This window comes from Sinocyclocheilus rhinocerous, unplaced genomic scaffold (assembly GCF_001515625.1).
Source record: "Sinocyclocheilus rhinocerous isolate Xijiao unplaced genomic scaffold, SAMN03320098_v1.1 scaffold2754, whole genome shotgun sequence".
Lineage (NCBI taxonomy): Eukaryota > Metazoa > Chordata > Actinopteri > Cypriniformes > Cyprinidae > Sinocyclocheilus > Sinocyclocheilus rhinocerous.
The window spans coordinates 411532-436669 of NW_015634251.1; the positions used below are offsets into that span (position 1 = coordinate 411532).

At 40.1% G+C, this 25138-nt stretch overlaps 1 protein-coding gene across 1 annotated transcript in view; it reads right to left on the reverse strand.

Moving 5' to 3' along the window:
* Positions 1–4928: 4928 nt before the first annotated feature.
* The window catches only part of LOC107745459 (sodium channel protein type 8 subunit alpha-like), a 71455-nt gene continuing 51245 nt past the window's right edge, over positions 4929–25138 (reverse strand). The window contains exons 20-27 of the mRNA XM_016559342.1: positions 23278–23451; positions 14564–14686; positions 7637–7921; positions 7485–7538; positions 7276–7413; positions 7043–7147; positions 6677–6947; positions 4929–6568 (exon numbers count right to left, since the gene is read on the reverse strand). Coding sequence (XP_016414828.1) covers positions 5421–6568; positions 6677–6947; positions 7043–7147; positions 7276–7413; positions 7485–7538; positions 7637–7921; positions 14564–14686; positions 23278–23451 — 2298 coding nt within the window. The 3' untranslated portion in view covers positions 4929–5420. The remainder of the gene's footprint in view (positions 6569–6676; positions 6948–7042; positions 7148–7275; positions 7414–7484; positions 7539–7636; positions 7922–14563; positions 14687–23277; positions 23452–25138) is intronic.

The window sequence follows — 25138 nt, forward strand, 5'->3', positions numbered from 1 at the left end:
CTATTATGTGTTTCAGATGGTTATAATATATAATGCACAAGTCACATGGACCACAATTATGGGGGGTTTTTTTAAGCATGAAAGCCTTAGTCCCCATTTGTTGTAATTTTAAGGATGCACTATTCAAATTTGTCTCCTTTCAGGTTACACAGAAGAAAGAAACAATGAGGGCAAGTAAATGATAACTGTATTTTCATTATTGGCTGAACTAATCCTTTAAGCAATGCTACACTGGTAAAAGTGCAAATCAATTCAACCAAAAGCTAGTGGTCAGGATGCAACCCCCCTGAGGTTAGGAGGCGAGGCAAGTCAGATGAGTGTCACTGATACTTAAGCTCACAGCTAATAGCTTTCTATTGATCTCTCTGCTAAACCATGACTTACTAGATGAACAGAGGAGCATTTCTTGCCACAATCCGCAGTGACGCTAGTTTAGAAGTCCATGTTATTAGTGCAGATCCCATCTCACCTTGAGAATCATTTGAAAGCTTCTCATACTGTCAAACTCTCAAAGACAAGACCACAAAATTAAGGGTTTGAGATGACTTACTTACTTCTGCTGAACTAAAAAGTGTTTTCTCAGTGTTTTTTGTCCATGTATTAGATGTCGATGGGGTCCAACATTGTTTTTGGACCCTGTTGATTAAATCGGATGGGCAAAAACAGTTGAAATAGCTTTTGTGTTCCACAGAAGAAAGAAATGCATCATGATTGGAACAGTTAGAACAAGGATAAGTAAATAATGACCACATTTTTTCCTTTTTGGGTAAACTATCACTTTAAGAGCAGATAATTAAATAAAGTAAAAAATTAAATGTAAAAGGTGTTAATAGTTTTATGGGGGTGAGGGGCAGTTATGGGTGTAGCAGATTAAAGACTAATTTCTTGATGTCAGGTGTGCTCTAAATGTGTGTGTGGCTTCTCATTCATGGTCAACAAAATCAGTGACGACTCTGTGCAACTAGAAGGCTGCTTTATTGTTAATAAAAAGTTTCGTGCTCAAATGAAGACAATCTTTTATATGTTCTTACTAAGAGTTCCAGTGGTTGTGTCATACACACCGTTATATGTCCTCCTACAACACTGTGTCAAACAAAACAGTTTGAAAAGCACTTTTGAAATCCTTTCAGCAAAATGGAAAGCATTTTAGTCATGCTAAAAATGGAAGTCCAGTAACTGAATATCGATACAAAAGTGAGTTTCAAAGATGGAAAAAACACAGAAGTCTGAAGGCAAGCTATACTTTTTTTTTTTTACAAGCCAAGTGGATGATACACAAAGTACAGAAAACAGAACATCAGAAGATTTCGTAACATCGAATCTGGAAGAAGTGGGCTTGTTTTCTTGGTTGGTTTCAGTGTTCCTCTGGCAGTACACCAGACGCCTTGTTCAGACTATAGTCCCTGATTTGCACTGTACTCCATTTTGAATTCTCATGTCTTTCCCCCACCATCAACTAAATGTAAAATATGGCACCTTCCTCTAAAACTGCAGTGAAATGCAATTCAGAAAATGTAGGAACATGGAGAAAATGCAGAAAAATGCACACGACAATTAGTGAAGTAGCACTAGAAACAGACCACTGAACACATAAAACCCGGATACGAAATGCATACAAAACTGTTGTTCAGGCCCGAGAGTACCGGCACTGAAGTGTTCGGGGAGGCCTTTAGAGTAAAATACATGAACTGCTCTGTGACTGTTTTAGACTTTCAGGCTCGGGTGGGTGACCACACAATGTCCATAGGCAGGACGGCGCATATATATGTGCATTCACGTGTAAATGTGTGTTTGTATGAGTGTCAATAAAACCTCAAGGTTACAGAGGTGTGCTGGTTGCATAACTCTCTCATCATACAGTATCAGATTTAAATATCCAAGCAGCGCTGATAACAATCATGCGCGTGTTCATCTCCAACATAATTATTTTGGACATCCACTGGACATGTTGCATATAAATGAAATATTACAGTGCTCATTTGTATATCCTTTCATATATATATATATATATATATATATATATATACACACATGTATATATTCTTTGTATAATATTCTTGATACATCATATCATTTATAAAATAAAAGTGAAATGTGAGGAAAAAATTTTTTATATGTGACAAGTGCATCAGCTGGAAGCCATTCTATATCATTGTTATAATTTATTATTAGATTAATAGCAGTAATTCTTTAAAATTCTGTATTTACAAAACCCACAACAAAGCATGCCATTTAAAAGAAAATAATATATTACAATGCTTATAGTTTTCCTCAAAAAGTTCATTCTTTTCAGCAATTGTGCCATGTACATCATAGCCCCCTCCTGTACATTGAATGATACATTAACTTGTCATACAGTCAGTGAGAGTGATTTTTCATTTCACATCTGAACTAAAATGGGAGTTAGGGGGGAAACTACAAGGTAGTCTAAGTGTTTCACCAGGCTTCGTTTGGTTCAAGTCCACAGCACCCACACTGATTTACAGATCTCAGGCAGTAAGCAGACCTACAGGTCTGACAAGTAGAGGAAGTGGGTTTGTAAACTGGTGTGCTCTCCCGCGCTCTGGCTCTCTGGTGGAGTACGTCTGCTGACCCAGCAATTGGAGATGACCTATGATTTCATAATCCTATACCTATGTATTAGCATTGTTTTACGTTATCTGATCCACCGTAACACCTCACACTGGGCTAGCCCACACCAGAATAAGCATTCATCCTTATCAAATAGGAGAGGTAATGAAACATTATTCAAAATACTGTAAACGAAAGAATTACTGTTGCAAATTCAAACCATTTCTATTGCACCCAGAGCAAGAAGGGATGGCAGTTTGCTCAAGAGGTAGCAACAAGCCAATTTGTAGCATCACCACCACTGGCTAAAATAAACTGCATGCTATCAGACAACAAGTACCCATCACTTCATTCTAAAAGTGCCACCTTCCTTGTTTTCTTGCTGTGTAAGGCCAGTTTACATGTGTAATCCAAGCTATACCAAATATACATCAGCCACTTTTTTCATTCAACAGGGAGAAAGCTATTAAATGTCTACAGGATGCATTCAAAATGGCTACTCGAGTGCTTTCTTCAACATCTTTAAGACAAAACAAGATGCTAACACAACTGACAACCTCTTTAAATGGTAAACATGAGGATGTGCTGACACGAAGACAAGTAGCTCCAGGAAAATCGAAGAGATGGCCTCCCACCAAGGCCTGACAAAGCATTTTAAGGGTTTAAATGGCATGATGGCTGTACCTTTTGAAGATCTATTGAACGCCCTACCGGAGCCTCAGCTGCACATTGAGGGGCAGTTGAATCATATTGCTGGTGCAAATAAGCAAATCAAGGTTTATGAACCCAAGATTTGATTCGCGTGAAATTGTTTCTCCAAATTGTCATCCCAAATTCTCCTCAGGTCCAGGGCAGTGAAACACCCCTACGGGTGTGCGAATGTGCAGTTGCCACATTGTATATCCAAACGAAGGAACAGCTTTGATCGACCACCTTAAAATACGCACATGACGCATGGTGTGAGAATCGGTTAATCAGGAAGCAAGCTTTACGAGGGGTAAGTATAAATATACTTGTCATAGCCAGAAGTTAAATATGTTGCTATTGACCAATCATTTCCCAGCTACATCTATTTAATTTGATAACTAGTGGACAGTATCGAATGTATGGTCAAGCCACTGATGTGGTTTGAGTAGCAGTGTCAAGTGGACTATGATTATACATGCATGATTCCTGATCAAAACATGCCACCATGCAAGTCATTTCTATGCATTGAACAAGCACAATTAATTATTTATTTACCAGGAACTCGGTCTGAGTAAGTCCCTTTCAGCCCAAGTCAAAACCCTGATAAATCCCCCAACCCAATATCAATGTGAAAGCCCATGTATAAAATGTCTTTTTTCTGTAAGTATAACAAAGAGATGATGACGAGATGAATGACATGGGCTGAGCTTTTTTCCCTACTTTTTGTGGGTCAAATAAGGTGAGATATTCATCACAACAACTGAAAACCTTTGCATAATGTTTCTGTTTTGTTTTTGTTCTTTTTTTTTAAACCGCGGACACTCCACATGATTGAGTTAACGTCGTTATTACTGGTTCTCCTATGGTTGAAATACAACGTCCCAGAATCCTCCTGGGATGAGCGGGAGGTTTCCGTGGGATTTCGGCAGTGTAGTGTTTGAAAGGGATGTCCATAGCAGAGGAATCCTTCTTATGAGCTTGCTTTGTACTGCTTTGTCCTTTGGCAGGTGGTCCCTATCAAAGATGTCTGCCATAGGTCATTATTTTGTTTCTCCTTGCAAGTGCCTTTCAGCTGCAGTTGGAACAGTAAAGTCTTGGTCACGGAGCACAAATGTTAAGACAGTAAGCTCATAGGTTGGTTCATCATTAAATCTGTAAAAACCAAGCTGCTTTCCCGGTGCATTTGTTGTCTGTAAACAACCTTGTTCCCCAAAGATTTCTGTGTTTTTTGTTGCAAATGATTTTCTATACATTTGTTGGAATAGATAGTTTCAGTCTCGACTCAACCGTTCAGTCTCCGTCATTCCTAACACTTGGATTCCTTGACCTCTTTTTGGTTTTTGCCCTTTTTGCCCTTGCTGTCACTCTCCTCCAGGTTCTCCTTCTCGGGTTTGGTCACGCTGTCGTAGGACGGCAGCGAGGCAGTAGAAGGCGTGCCCTCCTTCTTGTCCTGATTGGTCCCGCCATTCTCCAGCCTGCTGCTGCTGAGCAAGCGCTTGCAGATGAAGCCTCTCCGAATAAGATAAGCACGGTAAGAACGTTGGATGACCGAGGCAGACATGTGCTCCTGCTTTCGGCGCAGAGTGGTGGTGATGGGCTCAAAAGACACTTTGGAAGGATTGGCATTTGCATAATGTTTCTGTTTTGTTTTTGTTCTTTTTTTTTAAACCGCGGACACTCCACATGATTGAGTTAACGTCGTTATTACTGGTTCTCCTATGGTTGAAATACAACGTCCCAGAATCCTCCTGGGATGAGCGGGAGGTTTCCGTGGGATTTCGGCAGTGTAGTGTTTGAAAGGGATGTCCATAGCAGAGGAATCCTTCTTATGAGCTTGCTTTGTACTGCTTTGTCCTTTGGCAGGTGGTCCCTATCAAAGATGTCTGCCATAGGTCATTATTTTGTTTCTCCTTGCAAGTGCCTTTCAGCTGCAGTTGGAACAGTAAAGTCTTGGTCACGGAGCACAAATGTTAAGACAGTAAGCTCATAGGTTGGTTCATCATTAAATCTGTAAAAACCAAGCTGCTTTCCCGGTGCATTTGTTGTCTGTAAACAACCTTGTTCCCCAAAGATTTCTGTGTTTTTTGTTGCAAATGATTTTCTATACATTTGTTGGAATAGATAGTTTCAGTCTCGACTCAACCGTTCAGTCTCCGTCATTCCTAACACTTGGATTCCTTGACCTCTTTTTGGTTTTTGCCCTTTTTGCCCTTGCTGTCACTCTCCTCCAGGTTCTCCTTCTCGGGTTTGGTCACGCTGTCGTAGGACGGCAGCGAGGCAGTAGAAGGCGTGCCCTCCTTCTTGTCCTGATTGGTCCCGCCATTCTCCAGCTTGCTGCTGCTTAGCAAGCGCTTTGTGAGGAAGCCTCTCCGAATTAGATAAGCACGGTAAGAACGCTGGATGACCGAGGCAGACATGTGCTCCTGCTTTCGGCGCAGAGTGGTGGTGATGGGCTCAAAAGACACTTTGGAAGGATTGGCAGCAATGAATCGTTCCTCCATCTGTTGCCGCATCATGTCCAGGTCGCCGCTATCACCCAACACACGTTTGGTGAAGGCAAACAGGATATCTAGGCAGTGAATACGGTCGCCGCTCACCATGGGCAGGTCCATGGCGATCAGCTCTATAGTGTTGGGCTTGGGAACGCGCAGCGGGTGCTCCAGAGTGTCCGCGAAGTCACCCAGCTTGGCAAAGGTGATGAACTGGGAAGCAGTGGGGTCAAACTTTTCCCAGATTTCGTAGAAGGACTCAAAGTCATCCTCGCAAAGTGGATCAGCGCTTTCCTCCGTGGCGACGCTGAAGTTCTCCAGAATGATGGCGATGTACATGTTAACCACGATAAGGAACGAGACAATGATGTACATGACGAAGAAGAAGATGCCCACTGAAGGGTTTCCGCAGTCACCTTTCATCGGGGTACCTGGATTCTCCTTATTCGGGTCACAATCCGGTGGGTAGTTGAGAATGGGAGCAAGAAGGCCATCCCACCCCGCTGAGGTGGTTATCATGAACAGGCAGATCATGCTATTCCCAAATGTTTCAAAATTATACAAGTCATCTATGCCAGACTCCCGCTTTACGTAGGCAAAGTTTGACATGCCAAAGATAGAAAAGATGAACATGACCAAGAACAGCAGAAGGCCGATATTGAACAGGGCCGGCAGTGACATCATCAGGGCAAACAGTAAAGTCCGAATGCCCTTTGCTCCTTTGATCAGACGCAAGATACGTCCGATTCGAGCCAGACGGATAACCCTGAACAAAGTTGGTGACACAAAGTACTTCTCGATCAGGTCAGCCAGAAACATACCTGTGGTTTGGGGGATAGAAAGCAAGGAGAAGAAGAGGACAAATGAGCCAAACATACGCCACTGTATTTCAAAACCTAAATGAAGTTAGTGAAACATGGTTCACTTACCCACGATAGAGAGAATGACCACAACACAGTCAAAGATGTTCCAGCCATTGGTGAAGTAATAATGACGCAGTGAAAAGAGCTTCAGGACAAACTCAGAGGTGAAGGCCACGATGAAGATGAAGTTAACCCAATACAGAATGTTTTCAGTCTCCGGTGACTGATCATCTGTCTCAATCATCATGGTGACCATGTTCAAACAGATGAGGATCATGATGGAGATATCAAAGACCTGCTGTGTCACAAAGTCAAACACCATGCCCTGGAGCTTGTTCTAAATAAGAGGAGAAATTAGCATAGATTTGAGATTAGGACTCTATTCAAGTCAATTCAATGAGCGAAATATCACACTTTTCATCAGTGTTGTACCTGGGGTCTGGGTATGGGTTTCTGAGGTTTCTTTGAGCCAAGCTTCTTCATAGCATTGTAGTACTTCTTTTGTTCCTCTGTCATGAAGATATCCTGACCTCCAAAGTATAGTCATAAACAATATTTGGTTAAAATCTGCTCCGCTAAAGTCCAAATATGCTGTGAAAATCACTCGTTTAAATGTAAAAAAAAAAAAAATCATTTAAAGTGAAGAAAAAAAAGTGGAGACTTATTTTTTTCTTCTGCTGGTTGAAGTTATCAATGATGACACCAATGAAGAGGTTGAGTGTGAAGAAAGAGCCAAATATAATGAAGATAACAAAGTAGATATACATGTAGATGTTGTCCTCATACTTTGGTTGGTCTCCCACCTGAGGAGAGAAAGATAGTTTAAATAGGTACTTTGACTCAGGTGGCAAGTAAGATTGCACAAACATCTCACCTTTCGTGAATCAATTGCTGCATACATGATGTCCATCCATCCTTTAAAGGTTGCCTAAGCAGCATAAAGGGAAAGTTAATATCAGTGTTTAACATATTTCTTCAGCCAAAAAACCATCTTACTAGAAACTAAAAGCAGGCAGGTAGTCTTACCACTTGCAGTAGAGCCAAGTAACCAGCACCCACATTGTCAAAGTTGATTTTGACGTTTCTCCAGCGCACCTCAGTGAAGTTCTGATCTATCAATGCTTGGCACTCTGATTTGTTGTTGACTACATCAATTTCGAACATTGCCTTTTCAGTCGCATTGTAGCAGTAGTAGTACTTTCCCGCAAACAGGTTGACACCCATGATACTGAAAATCAGCCAAAAGATGAGGCAAACCAGCAAGACATTCATAATGGAAGGGATGGCACCCACCAAGGCGTTGACTACCACCTAGACCAGAGTAGGACAGACAAGGCGGTACAATGTAAGAGACCCGAAATGGCCCAGCAAATCCTCAAACAGAAACACATTTAAACACTCTCACATTTGTGGCTGCATATTTGCATGGCATAAGAAAAAGAATGACACTATGAACATTGCTCAGTGTCCAATATTAACAAATTATAAACTATCTTTGATTCATGTTTCAGTCACATGGCCATCCAAGAAAATTGCTTCAAAGCTTATTGTCTACACTGTCTTTATTTTGTTTCAGCCATAGGTGGAGTGTGTGTAAGGCTTAGCCTTCCCCTGCCCTGGGGACTTGGGGCAAAAATGGCTCTAAATTGGACAAAAATGCCCCTGTACAAACAAATTAAATATATTACGTCTGTAAAGTGAAAATGAATAGAGTGTCGATTTTGGCATTAAATTAAGATCTGATCATATTGTACCGTATTTCATGTTAGGCGTTTTTAAAGTGTTGCGCATTTTAACCAATCACACAATTCTGTTGAGCTTAGGAATGCAATGGCCAATCAGAGGCGTTCAGTTGAGTCATCGCTGAAACTCATCAGTTTTGTTGAGTGCGTGCGCGTTATTTAACGTGTAATCACGTTAAATACAAATTCAGTCCCATTAAACATGTTTTATTAGCCTACATGACACCCATGTCTGGTTCTTGCCTAAAAAGACGGGTTTATGATGTTTAATACATTTGGCTGCTTTTAGCCTTACCCTGGAGTTGGTTCACCCTCCGCCTGTGGTTTCAGCTCTATGTTGAAAATGTTTCCAAGGTTCCTGCTTTAATTCTACATTTGACTTTTTTGTTGTTTTCCTATAGACGGCAGTTTCAGATCAGGGATCTGAGCTAATACTAAAAGTCTTAAATTTGGCTGCAAGAAGATTTTCATTGTAATGACGATGTGTTCAGCCTTGTTATACCAAAAGATTGAATTTCTCCCAATTCATTCCAAAGGTTTTTTTTTTTCCAAAAAAAAGTATGAATGATGCTCGTCTTCAGTCTAATGTAATGCAAGATGATGACATCAGTGAACTTTCTGACAAAACTAGCAACCAAAAAATATTAATTTGCACCCCTGCACATAGTCTCTTTTGGTTGTTCAAGAACTGTCTTATACCTAAAACAGCAGTTCTTATATGACGACTTAGTGTTGGGGAAAGTTACTTTTAAAAGAAATGCATTACAATATTGCGTTAAAGCTACCAATTGCATTGTTTTCTATGGAAAGTAAGTCATTATGTTACTTTTGCATTACTTTTTGTCACCTGGGCTGGGCTGGGCTTGCTTATTTATTTTTTAATAACAATAAACCCAAAAGTAATCTTGTTTTGCAACTGTAAAGAACTGTAATTAAAAATTAGACAAATTTTGTAATCATTATGTAAAATTAGCTACAGGACCCACATACAACCCCCCCCCCAAAAAATGGGCACTTTAAGTGTGATTAGTTGAGATTATTTCATGAATATCAATTCATAAGCAAATGATTAAGTCTCTTTAAGGTCATTAATATTCATGAGTGAAGCAATTAACTTAGTGGGATTTGTAAATTGATTGGTTATTTCTTTGCATAAAATCATTAGTATAGCACTGGTGGATTTTAGCATATACGTACATGTGTGGTTTGGGAAATCTTTTTTTTTACTGGCCATGCTGTCAGCACAAATAGTTTTTTTTGTTTTCCTTGGGTGGCCTATGACTTTTACAAAGTAAATACTATTACTTGTCTATACTAGTTTTAAAGCCAATAAATCCTTTGAATCCCAAAAATTAGAGTCCTAAATAGGTGGTTCCTTATTCTGGCCCTGGATTATCCCAGCACTTCACAATGTGGAAAGATGCATCCAAAATTACACACTGCATTCGATGAAGAACCTACAGAACGTACTTTATTATCAGTATGTTAGTTTATATTAAGTATGTAAGCGTGTAGTATGAATACAATACATACAATGTTGGCCACCATGTTGGCACTGTTACGGGACCTATGAGTTGTAGAGGAGTGCGCATCAGATGCGCATCAAAATATATATATTCAGATGCATCAGAATATATATATTTTTTTTTTAGCCTAGTGTTTTATGAATACTGCGTATTGAGAAAAGTCCTAAAGTCCTACTCATCAAATGCACAGTGCTGAGGTCTTCCAGGACTACAGCCCTAAATAGTAGCTCTCTGACTAAGCAGTATATTTATAAAAATGAATGCAACACCTTCCATACAAATATGCCACAGACTCACACAACTTCTACATCCCCTTGAATCCTTAATCCATGGCAAGCTTGAGTAACTTAAAACCTTTTACACATCATCCCATCCTCCCCACAACCCATTTGCCTCCATATCCCTCCCCTCCCCCACCATCCCAGTCAGGACATTGTCCATCAGTGATTAGCGATGAGCAGAGCGTGCCAGGAGACGCTCACTAACTGTGTTAGGCAGCCGAGCCGCAGCTCTCAGGCAGGCAGCTGAGCATGCAGATCTCTCACATACTGAAAAGTGGAGCCATATTCCCCCCTTGAACACACAGAGAGGCACAGAGGATGGCAGGATTCTCTCAGCAAGTGCAAGGGACCAGGCTGACTTTAGCAGATGTTTTTGAGTGCTGATTTGTTTTACATTTTCAAAATGAGAAATACAGAAATACACAGGATGATAGACTACGTAAAATTTGGAGTGCTGAAGATTGAAAGACCCCCAGGAAAAAGCACTTGTCAAGAGAATTACTGTCCATCTTTCAATAGAGACTACATGTTCAAATGTCACATAGACATAAAATATATTTGTGAGAATCAACACAGATATCAAAGTGAGGGAAAATGGCTTTCAAAAGTGCATAATGTGCATTTCCAATTGAACAGGACATGCGTGTTACATGACATCTTTGTGCAATCTCAAGAACTGTTAAAATCAATAAATAAATGGACAGGAGAGGCAGCAGTGTGGAGAGATTTCTGCCATTTCAAAGCTGGCTGGGGTTCGATTAATGATTTGGGGTACAGAAAAACTAGGACAATAATTGAATAAGGTAACTCAAATTTGAGATAATCAAGACAACACATCAGATGAGAATTAATTCCTATACTTAGTGTGTTTGTATTTGGCCAGAGAATCGGCTATCAAAAATCGCAAACATACCACAGTCTAAGCTGGTTTTATCTCTCCACTGTTGCATCTTCTTATCAAGTCATTTATTCATTTTTAACTCTAATTTCAAACAAAACAGCATATCAGTTGATGAACATTGAAATCGATTATTCACTAGGGTAAGAACTCATCGTTCTCTCTGTACTTATTTTACTTATATATGCTTCTACAGGTTACATAAAATTTACTTCACACCCTCATGAATCCAATTATAGGTACACAAACAGAACAAATCTAGGAAAACACCATTACAATTCACCCAAAAATGACAGTTTAATCTACGCACAATACTTAAAGTATTAAGAGATAGAAGAAAGACAGAAGACAACAAAATAATTACTAAATCCTATAAAATAAACTGTCATAAAATAGTACAACAGGGCTCCAGAATAAAATAAAAATGACTAGCAAGCCACTGGCTTTTAAAATTAAACATTTAGGTGCCAAATGACTTTGACTATGATCTATAAATGACAACAACAAAAAAAAAATGTAAATGGTAAAATAATATTTTTTAAAATTCATATAAGTAACATATCCTGGCTCATTTACAATTGGATCTAAAAATTATGTTATTCACCAAGGGAACTCATTGCCTGAACATTTCACTGACTGAGCGAGTCTTATTTAAACAACTAACTCACAAGCACATTCATTTCTTGAAACATTTACTCAAAGCGAGACAGACATCATGGCTGCCACTATGTTCTTTACCCATGCCAACAAGATTATAACAAACTGTATATGGACACCAAGTTGCCCTGACTATCGCCAGTGGTCGTGCTTTTTTTAAATCACATTTGCAACCATTTTAGTTGAAATCTGGAGCCCTGTTAGCAGATGTATACATAAGGGAAAACATAACATCAAATATAGCTTTAAATCGATAACTGAGAAACCTTATCTGTCATTTTTGGGTCCAGGCATACCTTTAGTCATAACAGTAGTGTGAGATCAGATCTCTTTACTCTGTTTGGAGGTAAAACTAACACAAACCTCTCACTTCCATGGTCTTGCACATTTCCTAAGCTTCTGTGTTGACTGCTTGTAAACCACTGACTAGTAACTATTATAAATGTCCTAACTAATCAAATCTAAAAGACGTCATCCACATTGCTAAAGGCTTCAACTGGAAACCAGATGGAAAATACAGAGAGATACAGAAGCTTAGCAAATTTCTCCCTCTCACACCCAGGGTTTCTCTTTTTACAGTTCCATGTGCAGATCCTAGACAAGCAAAGAGGGGTGAGGTGAGCCTCCAGCGGCTTGGTTCCTCGACGCTGCTCTGGGTTGGGCAGCGCGGGGCCAAATGGGCTGAAGTGAACAGTGTGAAATGGAGGGAGGGAGGCAGGGAGGACGCTGCACGGTGCTGCAGATGAGGGGCGGGGAGGAGGTGAGGGGGTTGAGAGGATACAAAAGCTCAGGGCAACCAGTCCACAGGTAAGAGAAGAAAGACTGAAAGTGACAACAACCAGGTGCAACTGTTCACAACCAAAGGGGTAATGTACCTATCTTTGTCAAATTTATTAGGATGGCGACTATGGATGACCTGCATGTGTTCAAACATTCAGCAATGACAGATGTTTGTTGTTTATAGTGAAACTGTCACACATATTTTTGCTCTTTGACTAAAGGAAAATAGCCCATTTCTTTTACCTTGACCAATTGACTCTTTGCTAAGCCTTAAAACGTCACTGACCAATTATACCTTAGCAATTCTTGCTATATCAAGCTTTGGCACTTTTGTAATTAAAGTCAATGGTGGATAGTTTTAAATGGAATTTTAAAGAGTTTATACTACTGTTCATAAGTTTGGGGTCGGTAAGATTTTGTAATTTTTTTGAGAGAAGTCACTTTTTCGCACCAAGGCTGCATTTATTTTGACAAAATAAAGCAAAAACAGTAATATTGTGAAATATTATTACAATTTCAAAATCTGAATTTTCAGCAACCATTACTCCAGTCTTCAGTGTCACATGCTGATTTGGGGCTTAAGATACGTTTCTTATTATTAGCAATGCTAAAAACAGTTGCACTCTTATTAGCTGAAAAGCATTTATTTGAAATTGAGTTTTTAGTAACATTATAAATGTCTTAACTGTCACTGGTGATTAATTTGTTGCATCCTCAATGAATAAAAATATAAATTAAAATTAAATCAAAATATTAAAAAAAAAATCTAACTGAACCTACAGTTTAGTGTATCCACCTTATTTTTCAACGCAGAAGTCATTTTCTGTGAATGAGCGAGACATCTGGTTCATTAGCTGCTGTAGGGAAATAACGAGAAGAAAAACAAAGTGCAGTAAATGCTAAAACTGTTTTCACTACACACCAGTGTGTTCATAATTAAGATATTACATTAAAATAATATGGTAAGACACCAGTTTGCTATATCAAGCAGCAAAACGAGCTGTTTTGTACAGCTAAAATAGCTGGAAGCGGATGACACCGGAAGCCAGACACATACAATTTACAAATGGCCACATCCACACACTGGAAAAATAAGGTGGATACAAAATGGTCAAATATTTTTGCTAGAGGACATACATGCAGTATTTCCCAATCTTTTATGATCATTATAAGATGTGATATTCCCAAAAATACATGTTTAACTTAAATATGGACAATCTGAATTTTAATTCATTTACATATTAATTCATAGTACTAGAAATCACAGTATTTGATGTATATCCTTGATTCAACGTCTCAATCTCAGTATTGCATAATTTAATTTCCTTAGAAAGATGGCAGATAAAAGATACTTTTTACATTTTAACAACACTCACGGAGAGCGAGTAACAGTAACCAAGGGGGGTGGAGCTTAGGAAAGGGTCAATTATATTAAATGTGCTCTGAGTCATCAAGAGAATATCTAGTGTGCTGTAGTACTGGTGAAGTGGGGGCCTCAGTGGTAAAGTGTTCTGTGCTGCTGGTTGTTCTCTGAGAGACAGGGTCAGTGTAACAGAGGAGAAATGGAAGGAAGGGGGCTCTCCATCAAAAGCAGAAGTTCAGAGTCAGGCCAAATGAACAGCCAATTGCAGATCAAATGCTGTGTGAAATGAGAAGGGATTTGAATGGTGTTGCGTTTGGTTTTGTAAATAATTGTTCATGCTATTTTTGTCCTCCAGGGCCAATTGGAAATATTATTTGTAATGAGGCAGCTTTGATACATCTGACAATGACTTAACTAGGAGTCAATCATACACCCGATTTCAGTTAAATCAGGGAAGCTTTTCACATCCTATTTTTCAAGTTATCTCAGCTGCATCATGACTGGATCATTAATGTGGAACAGAACAGGTGTGCATGAAAAGGTGAGTCCTTTTCATTGGCGGCTGTCTTTAAAATAAATCCCCCGGTATGGTTTTGGTGGTCCTTGTCGTTTTTTTTTCTTTTTTTTTTTTTCTCGATCAGTTCTAGCATGCTGTAACTGCTGAATGGGCATGCAGAGAGATCAGCTCTATAGCTTTGTATCTTACCCTCATCCCTTCAAAACGTGACAATGCTCTGAGGGGTCTCAGGGCCCTTAGTGTCCTGAGAGATTTAATGGGCCCTAGTTCGGAGTAGCCCAGCGCATTAGCTATAAGGCTGACTATAGACACCTACACAGAAACAGAGAAGCAAAAAAGGATCCATACTGTTAGACGGGAGAAAGCTCTTGAGGGAAGAGATGGCCTCTAGAGCTGCTGGAACGTTGGTTTACACACATACACAACAGTTCGGATGGGTATATACATATATAACACTGCATTTATACATGTATATATCCCCAAGGAGAGAGAGAGAGAGAGAAAGACTCATATTTAGTATCGGTTACAGGTACAGATAGGGGTTTAGAGGCAGAGGATAAACCCAGGATTTTGCGCTCTGTTAGTTTTGGGAGGTCACCAACCCTTGTGAGCTTCCTTACACCTGTGGAGAAACTTGTGGTTGAAAGAAAGAGACAGAGAGAAAGAGAAGCATAAGACTCGAACAAAAAAAGACAGAGAAGCGCACAACGCATGGCTGATGAAGTACGTTAGGGGACCTTGGGGACATGGGGGTTGAGAAGATAGAGGTGACCCCTGCAGATGCATCAAAAAAACAACCCGACATACTGCAAGAACCTTACCCTTGCCCTTCTAACATTGTCTCTCCATGTCGCTCTTGGCTGAGGCATTAAATCCCATTTAATTTAAGACAGACAAACTAATGGAACCTGTGAGAAAGAATACAGGTAAACATGTACATGTATGCCAAATTGCAAATTACATTGATTTTACAGTTTAAAGAGCATCACATTGACACAGTAACGTGACAGCGAAAGGGGAGATCAGGGGGGCGCAGATAGTAAATGGACATTAGACAGCACCCAAAGGACAAAAATCACTCTGCGGGAACCCAAGCCCTGGTTACTCAAAATGCCATCCACTGTGGAAAAGTAAACGCCCTCCATGCTAGCTTGAAGGATAAAGCGAACATGAAAGTAAAGGGCAGAAAGGTCATATCGGTCAAAATGGCTCTCTAGAGAACCGTATTGATTATATCGCATGTATGTCGATGCAAAGGATTGGTGCAAACAAGAACATCAAAAAAAGGCTTGTAACTGTTCAGGAACAAAAACACCAATAGGCAGTGGCATTGGGACACCAGGCTTGAGCACCCCTATGAAAAGGTATACAAACAGACCTGCACACCTCCAACCAACCACTGACGAAGACTTGGTAAAAACAGCAAAAGTCCACAACACCGAAAGCTAACCAACTCACAGAGGGGGTTCTATTAAAGGTGAAAGCTTTATTCTGAATGGCTATCATATTCCTTTACTGAAGAAACCATGCTAGCTGACATTTTAGAAACCAAAAGGCAAGAATTATTGGCGGTTTTCAATAGGTATGACCCACAAGGGCACCAGTATGCATCAATAATCTCTGCACAGAAATGTCCACTGTTAAATTCCCCTGATATTTTTTTTATTGATTTGGTGGCATCAATTAAAATGGACTACATTTTTTTGTTTCACATATTTAAAAATAATAATTAAAAAAAAACTATCAAAATAGACAGAATATAACTCCACAAAATTAGTACTTTTTAGAAGCTACTGTGTAATAAAGCTTTCTCCTTCATCTACAGATCATGTGATCTTTGGGGGTAATTGTCACCTTTAGCCTCAGTCGGAACCCACAAGCGCCCCTTTATGGAGGGCCCCGGGGCCCCCTGAGCCGGCTGAGATGGCCCCTCAGTGTAAACTTTCTTCATCTGCCAGCACGCTCGCTCTGTAAGGCAAGGTCAATGAGATGTGTGGCTGTGACCAAATGAAGACAGGAAAATAAAAATAAAAAATGCCAACTAAAATTGAATAGATTCAAAACAATCAAAAATGGCTGATGTTTGTCACTCAAACCATTTTGGTTATTAAATGAATTATAAGAAAATAAAGCATATTAAAATAATATTTTATATATTATTAAATAATTTCTTTTGGAATGGATCATAACTCATACACTCCCTTAATATAAAAAAAAAAAAGAAATATGAGCATAGTCAAATAATAGTCTGTATGGCTGATGGCACAGATATATAGCATGACAGACTATAGGAAATAATGGAACATATACAGTATATAAACATACATGAACCCACAAACACATGCTAGATATGATGCCGGCTCCTTGTGAAAGCCCTCTGAGCATCACACCCATAAAAGCAAAAGCAAATAACAGTGGAGGAACAAAGCATAGACTAGTCAGGAGGACAACTCACCGTCTGCTGCACGTCCTCAACATCAACACATCTCAGCACTACCTTACGGAAGGGAAGAGTGGGGAGGGAGGAATGAACTTTTGATCCATCTTGGGATATGGAGTTCTTCCCAACTAGCACAAGTGTTAGTCCAGCACCCCGGGAATAGTCAAGAAGGACTATAGCTCCCATCAGCCTCGATTAGGGCTGAGGAGTAGGGGTTGATGGACAGAGGGTGGGTATGGACTGTAGTCAGAGCAAACTCACAAATTTGGTTTATTTTTAGCTGTGGGATGACTCCTTAGTCAGTTGCTGGTCAGACTAAGTGTTATGCTGCATTCCATTCAAAGTCAGATGTGGAATATTCCTACATGATATCTTAAAATCCTTAAACAAAAACCATTCCCAGACACTGAGACGATGTATAAATAAGATGTTTGAAACATTCATTTAGGCATTTGGTAGATGCTTTTATCGAAATCAACTTAGTTAATGCATTCCATGTGAATCAAACCCATGACTTTAGCATTGCTCGTCATGTTGCACCATTTGAATCACAGCAACTCTATAGATTTAACCAAATTGTGGAGGATAAACGATGCATGTAAAAAATATCAGATACCGAAACAGTACCATGTTTCGTACTATCTGAAAACAACTTCTACCCTCATGTAATACCTCTGACTTATTTATGCATTTGATTTGCTAAAAATTAAAAATGTAAAGTATCATAAATGAACATCCATGTGAACATCTCCCTATACACAACTATACAAACGTTTGGGGTGGTTTTTCAATGTTTTCAAAAGAAGTGTCTAATTTGTTAAAGTGATGGCAAAGATGACTTTTCAACAGCCATTGCTCCAGTCCTCAGAAATCTTTCTAATATGCTGATTTGGTGATCAAGAAACATGTCTCAGTATTATTACAGTTGAAAACAGTTGTGCTACTTAATATTTTTATGGAAATCATGATACATATTTTTTCAGGATTCTTTGATGAACACAGAATTTATTTGAAATGGTAATCTTTTGTAACATCACAAATGTCTTTACCGACACTTCTGATCAATTTAATGTGCCTTTGTTGAAAAACAGTATTCATTTATTTAAAAACAATAATAATAAAAAATAAACTTCCCAAACTTTTAAAAGGTGTTTGCAAGATGTCATACACCAGCATCTCAAGCAAGTTTCTGCATGGATTCTGAGCTGGAAGCCTGGTAGTGATGTCAGGTCTCGGGTCTGATCACCTGTTCTTTGCGGTCTCTGTCTCTGTGTTTGGGTGTTGTGTTGTGTGCGTGGCTTGTTTTGACAGCTCGCCACGTGCGCATTGTCAGCGTGATTGTTTCCCCGCCCTCCTTGTTTCTCTGCTCGCTAGATTCTTGTTTCACACCAGGTTCTTGTTATCTCATTAGCTTCCCCTTATAGCTCCTCGTGTTTCTCTGTCTTTTGTCAGACTGTTGTGATTATTCCCTTGCTCTGACTGTCATAGTTTGTATTGCTCACCAGTCCTGTCTTGTCCCGTTCAGGCTCCAGTGCTCGTAGCTGCCTGTATCATTTCCTGCACCTCTCTGTGCGTTCAGAAACCCGTGGGCCCCCTTCAGCATCCGCCTACCCTGGGACTCTGCGGCCTCGTTATTGGGTTGCTCAGCCTCTCGCTCGGATTAGCGAGCTGCCTGCTGGCTTCGTCTCCACTGCCGCAGTTGCGGCTTATTCCAGCCGCTGCTATCCATCCATCTGTGTGGTAGGGGATACTACGTCCACACGAACTGTCCGCGGAGGCGCTCATTGCCCGTTGTGAATATTCTCTGTTCAATAAAGCCTCTGTTGTACCCGCATCTGAATCCAGCCTATTTCCTGACAGAACAGTCTGACCACGATGGATTCAGCGGGTTCGGATCCGCTTCGTTCTGCTCTCTTGTGCAACAGGGAGTTTTGCTGGGTCAGCACGCCACCCAGCTCAACACCACAGCGCAAGTTGGGCGCGCTAAATGCCCGAGTCGCTGAGCTCCTCACGCGCGTCGATGATCTTCAGCGGGAGGCGGCTAACCGGGGTCCCGTCCTCCGCGCTGGTATTCCTCTGGACCCCGAACCTCATGCCAACAATCCACCAGTTTACGATGGCGATCCTAATGCCTGCCAAGCCTTACTCTCCAAGTGTTCGCTGGTGTTTTCATTGCAGCCTCGACGTTATGCCACAGAGGAGGCTAAGGTTGCATACGTCCTCACTCTCCTCTCGGGTCGCGCCCGCGAATGGGGAATTGCCGTATGGAGATCGCGGGCTCCCTGCTGTGCTACTTTTGCGGATTTTCGCCAGGAGATGGCGAAGCTGTTCGACCGGTCAGCCCAGGGAGATGAGGCGGCGGCTCAGCTGTCTCGGCTGTCTCAGAGGAGATGCTCAGTCACCGACTATGCCATACAGTTTCAGACTCTAGCGGCGGCTTGCGGCTGGAATGAGGGCACGCTGATTTCTCGAGGGACTGGATGATGTCATCGCTGACGAATTAGCGACTGTGGATCTTCCTCGAGATCTGGACAATTTGATTAATCTCGCGCTCCGTGTGGAGGGCCGTCTCAACCGCCGCCGGCAACGCCGTCAATCCACTACTCCGTGGCGCCACCTGGAGTCCGCGTCATTCGCCCCTAAGGCCCCGATAATTTTAGGACATCCTTGGTTGCTGAAACACAACCCCCATTTTGATTGGGTCAATAATTCTATTTTAGCCTGGAGTCAGTCTTGTCATGTGTCATGTTTAGGTGCTGCTTTTCCTGCTGTCTCTGTGTCTTGTGTTTCGCAGGTGGATCCCGCTGACTTCGTAACTCCCTTCCAGTGGCGGCGTCAGGTATGTCTCCTTTTGAGTGCTCTGTGGGTTATAAACCTCCTCTGTTTCCATCACAGGAACCCAATGCTGCGGTTCCGTCCGCCCTGGCTTTCGTTCAGCGCTGCCGCCGCACCTGGGAGAAAGTCAGGAGGGTTTTGGTCCGAACCTCAGGACGAACCAAGGCAGCAGCCGATCGTCGCCGGTCCTCTCCTCCAACCTATGTGTGCGGTCAACGGGTATGGCTTTCTACCAACCAGTCCTGTCTTGTCCCGTTCAGGCTCCAGTGCTCGTAGCTGCCTGTATCATTTCCTGCACCTCTCTGTGCGTTCAGAAACCCGTGGGCCCCCTTCGGCATCCGCCTACCCTGGGACTCTGCGGCCTCGTTATTGGGTTGCTCAGCCTCTCGCTCGGATTAGCGAGCTGCCTGCCGGCTTCGTCTCCACTGCCGCAGTTGCGGCTTATTCCAGCCGCTGCTATCCACCCATCTGTGTGGTAGGGGATACCACGTCCACACGAACTGTCCGCAGAGGCGCTCATTGCCCGTTGTGAATATTCTCTGTTCAATAAAGCCTCTGTTGTACCCGCATCTGAATCCAGCCTATTCCCTGACAAGTGAAGTCAAGTGAAGTTCTTTTGAACTTTTGCAGGCAGGAAATTCAAAGTTTCAGAGTTGGAATGGAATGGAATACAGCACCAGCTATGAACGAGGGATCAGGCTTTGTGTATAAATAAATAAATTTGATATAATTAATTGTCAATGTGTAAAAATTATCTTTGTGTGTTAAACAATATATTTCAGAATAAAACTTTTGGGAGCGTTTATATGCTTTTGGATAAATTTCAGGTGGATAAAACTGTTGGTAAAAGGAGGTTAACTTCTGATAACATTTAAGGAAATATATGACGTGAAAGAGCATCAAATAGACTGTGTATGCATCTAATAATGTCCCACAGCACCTCATTAAACAGCATTAGGTGTATGAGCTCTGCTAAAAGGTGGTTAGTTCAGGAACAAGGTCAGAACACACACACAATCAGATTGTATCTTGACATGGTCACTGCAATTGTAACATGTCCTCCACATATCATGAGAAAAGCACATTCACATCACATTCCTCTGAATCCCTTAGTTTGGAGTCCAAGTGTGAGCATTTTAGTCACATAAACAGCTTAACATATTTTCATCAAATACTTTGAATCATAATTTAAAACTACATTAGCGTCACTCATTTGTTGTGTAAAATACTCTTTGTTTATGGAACAACTGATTGCAATCATAACTTGTAATGGACTCTAAAATGCATTTTACACTTGGTGAGTCTCCCACAATAAGGGCAGGGCAGAAAATGAAACCAGTCAGAGGCCACACATATCTTATTGTTCACACAGTATAGACATCATACACATGTACAAGATTTAGAAACAAGGTTCATTTAGAATGAGATATGCTTGAATATCTTAGATCAATAATCATTGTTATTGATAGACAGATTCTGGCTAGTAATTTCCATTTCAACACTTAAACCATATAATGACGGATATGGCCTCTGTCCTTTTACTAAAGGAAATTGCATACAAAGGGGGAAGACACAAAAGTACAATTATTTGCACAATATTGGTGATTTTCAAAGCCAGTTTATCATTCTTGATAGCAGATATTCAAGCATCTCAGGGTCACGTAGAAATCTAGCATTTTTGCAAAGCTATGCATGGGTGATAGATCTTAAAGAGATTATGCAATCTTATGAAATAACACGATTTAGACACAAATAATATATATTACATACGCATTTACAGGTGCATCTCAATAAATTAGAATGTCGTGGAAAAGTTCATTTATTTCAGTAATTCAACTCAAATTATGAAACTCGTGTATTAAATAAATTCAATGCACACAGACTGAAGTAGTTTAAGTCTTTGGTTCTTTTAATTGTGATGCTTTTCCACAACATTCTAATTTATTGAGATGCACCTGTATATTCAAGATAAGCACAACGTTTTTCCTTCAAGCTTCACCCCTGCATACCAACACACAGCTTTACTCTTCATATAAAAGATCACATTTGACTCTTCTTTGCCCAAAACATTAACATCTTGTTGAAAGGGGAACCATTCTGTTGTTGGCCTTGACTATCGCATAAAACATCTGCATAGATACAGGACGGCGAGCAGATATTAGTCTTTTCATCTCCTCTGCTACACCATTTTCCTTTTTAACTGACAGCTCAAAGAAACTGCTCCACCGGTTTTCAGCTATTTTTAAGTCATCTTTAAAACTTACCTTGCTGTGACTGGCAACCAGTATTGTCAGGTCTATGAACATGCAGAGTTTATACTGTCTCTGTTGTCTGAAATGCCAAAGAATTTATTTTATCAGTTTAAACAAAGCTTCTAAAGTCCCTGACTCGGTCAGGTCACTTGGCGGCCATCTTGGTAACACCCATTTGCAGCTAATTTCTATGTAGGTAAAAGATATACAGCTCCTATATACTTGAATGGGAAAACAGAGACATTTCCAAAGACAACTTTTTGTAAACTTTGTTAGCTAAAATCATCTTAAGCAAATCAAGTATTTTTTCAGGCTGGTTCTAGAGTTTGTTCTAGAGCAGCGGTCGGGAACTCTTCGGCAAAAATCATCGCCAGATCTCTCACCTTTTACCAACAAATGATCTATTACAAAAATTAGACATCACTAGATATCAGCAATTCCTTTGTTGTAGAGCCTACATAAGCTGATAAAAGGTTTAAAATAATAATAAATTTTTTCGTACCGGCCAAAGTGCGTGTTCAAGTGCTGTTCGCGAGAGTCACGAGTGACAGCAAACCACTGACGTGTCTATGGTAACGTAGAGCTCCTGCACTCAGATTCGTAGCTTGTTTGTGGTAATAGCGAAAAGAACGATTTTTTGAACAGCAGAAAAAGTGTAAATGTATGTAAAAAAAAGTGACAGGGCTGAAACATATACTTTGCTTTATTTATTTTATACTTTGAAACATTTCGTACATATATATATATATATATACACACATTTATATATATATATATATATATATATATATATATATTTTTTTGGAAAAATGCATTAACCAAAAATAAAAAAATTGGCTCTTTGGTAATCTAACACTATCAAAAGGAAACTGGCACTTGTAACTGACATTCTGCTATGATGTTGAGTATTAGAGTTTCCACCGATTTATTGTTATGGTCTGGCTTTCACTCTCACTTATACTGTTTCTGTCCTGGTCCATGATAATTCTATTTCTCTCCTTTGCTAAAATGCTTGAATTACAATTTCATGTTCAAATGTATTGACTGGTATGAGAAGCATACAACATAATCTAATCATCATAAAGTGACTTACAAATTAACAAAAGTCCAAATCCCTTCAATTTTTTTGTCCAAAGCAGCCATACGTGTATCACGTCATGCTGCTTGGCCCCACACGCTGATGCATCATTGGTGCAAAATCGCGTTCCACATAGCTTCATATTAGAAATGAAATATGTTCTGATTCAGGTTATGACACAATGTAACGCTAGTCAGACTTTGCTTTTTGCAGGATGGAACCCATCAACAAAATGTATACGTTAAGGGCATTTATCAAACTGACAACAAACATAGCACAAATGAAATTGTAGACTTACGTCAACAATGAAGAAGTCCAGCCAGCACCAGGCGTTGGTGAAGTACTTGACAAAACCGTAGGCCACCCACTTTAACAACATCTCCAATATGAAGATGTAGGTAAAGACCTTGTCAGCGTACTCCAGAATAATACGGATTGTCTTCCTCTGTTCAATGTACACATCCTCAAAAGCCTGCAGCAGATAACATCCAGTTGCATTAATAAAACAAGTACTATCCGCTGCTCACAATACCTCTCAGTGGTTTTCATTTCAATTAAAAAAACTAAAGGAGAGAATGCAGTACTATTTCAATTAAAATATTAATTCAATAAATAATAATTAGAAATAATACAAAAACAGATTAATAAAATAATGATAATGATATTATTATTATTTATGCACAACAACAACTGGTAAAACAACTGAAGGCTACTTCTTTGTGCAATAATTCAGTTAAAAACAGAGTCAGCTTTCAAAAAGCAATTGTATAAAGCAAGACCCCTGATTCTATTACATTCCTTTTTTGGCAACATTAGCAGTGCTAAAGACAGGAACATTTCCAGTGCCAGAAATAGATCCAATTGATGAATAGTACAGTCCATTAATCACATCACACAGTAGTGCAGCTCTGGCACCAGGTCTCTACGATGAGACAATGCCTGCTTGAACCTCACATTATATATACCTCACTCCTCACATGAACATTAATGCAACAGTCAGACAGAATCCAAAACATAATGGAAATTAGTTGCCACGATATACATTTTTTGCCAAGTACCAAAAAAAACAATGTTTTATGTTACAACACAATATAATAATTGAACTAGGGCTGCACGATTAATCTAATGCGATTGTCATGCACATTTTGTTAGTAATGCCGGTTCTGTAATCAGCAGTAAATCATCATCACGTGCTTTCAGATGGAGCAGCATTTACTACACAGAGCCGTAGTTCACTGACAAGTTACGCAAAACAATCACAGACGATTTTATTGCGCGATTATGAAATCGAAGAAATCGTTCGCGATAATGACAGCTGTTTGCATAGCTTCACAGTGAACTATGGCTCTGTGAAGTAAATGCTGCTCCATCTGAAAGCATGTGAAAATACCACATTTAATAACATATTTTTACTCCAAACTCACTTCATAACGTCAGTCGAGTGTTTGAAATAAATCCTTCTGTGAGATGATGTGGCTTCTTACACAGAATAAGGCACGCAACATATTTCATAGTATTTAAGCAGTGAGAAAGGCATTGCATTACAAATATACTTTATTTGAATGAAAATTATAATAATAAGAACTCAGATAAACCGTATATTGCCGTAGTCGTGTGTTTATCGAATCGCAATTTCGATTCCATTTCGATTTATCGTGCAGCCCTAAATTGAATCCCAAGCAATATTTAAGCAGTATTTTTCGACTTAAGTAATGAAACACAGAACAAAGTGCTTGTGCACATCCCTATAAGAAATTTGTGTGTTTGTGTACATTCTCACCAATGCTCCACTACTGAGGAGGATCATGAAGATGATGAGGGTTTCAAACCAGTTGTGCTCCACAATGAGATAGCAGGTCTTCCGGAGGAACCACCAATTCTTACCCCAGCCCTCCGTGATGGGCACATCACAACACTTGTAGCGGGCCACACAAGCTGCAAAATGGCACACATTATACTTCTGTTCTCATAATCCATTACAGTTTCTGCATAAAAAAATAAATCATCTGCAAAGAGAAATCTATGAGCCCTTTTACCTTCAGTCCAGCAAGCTTCAGGGTCAACATATTCCTCTACTGCCTCCACCACCACCGCTTCCTCTACCTCTGGTTTAATATCTATAGTGCTGCCTTCTGAAGAGCTGATGTCATCCAACTAAT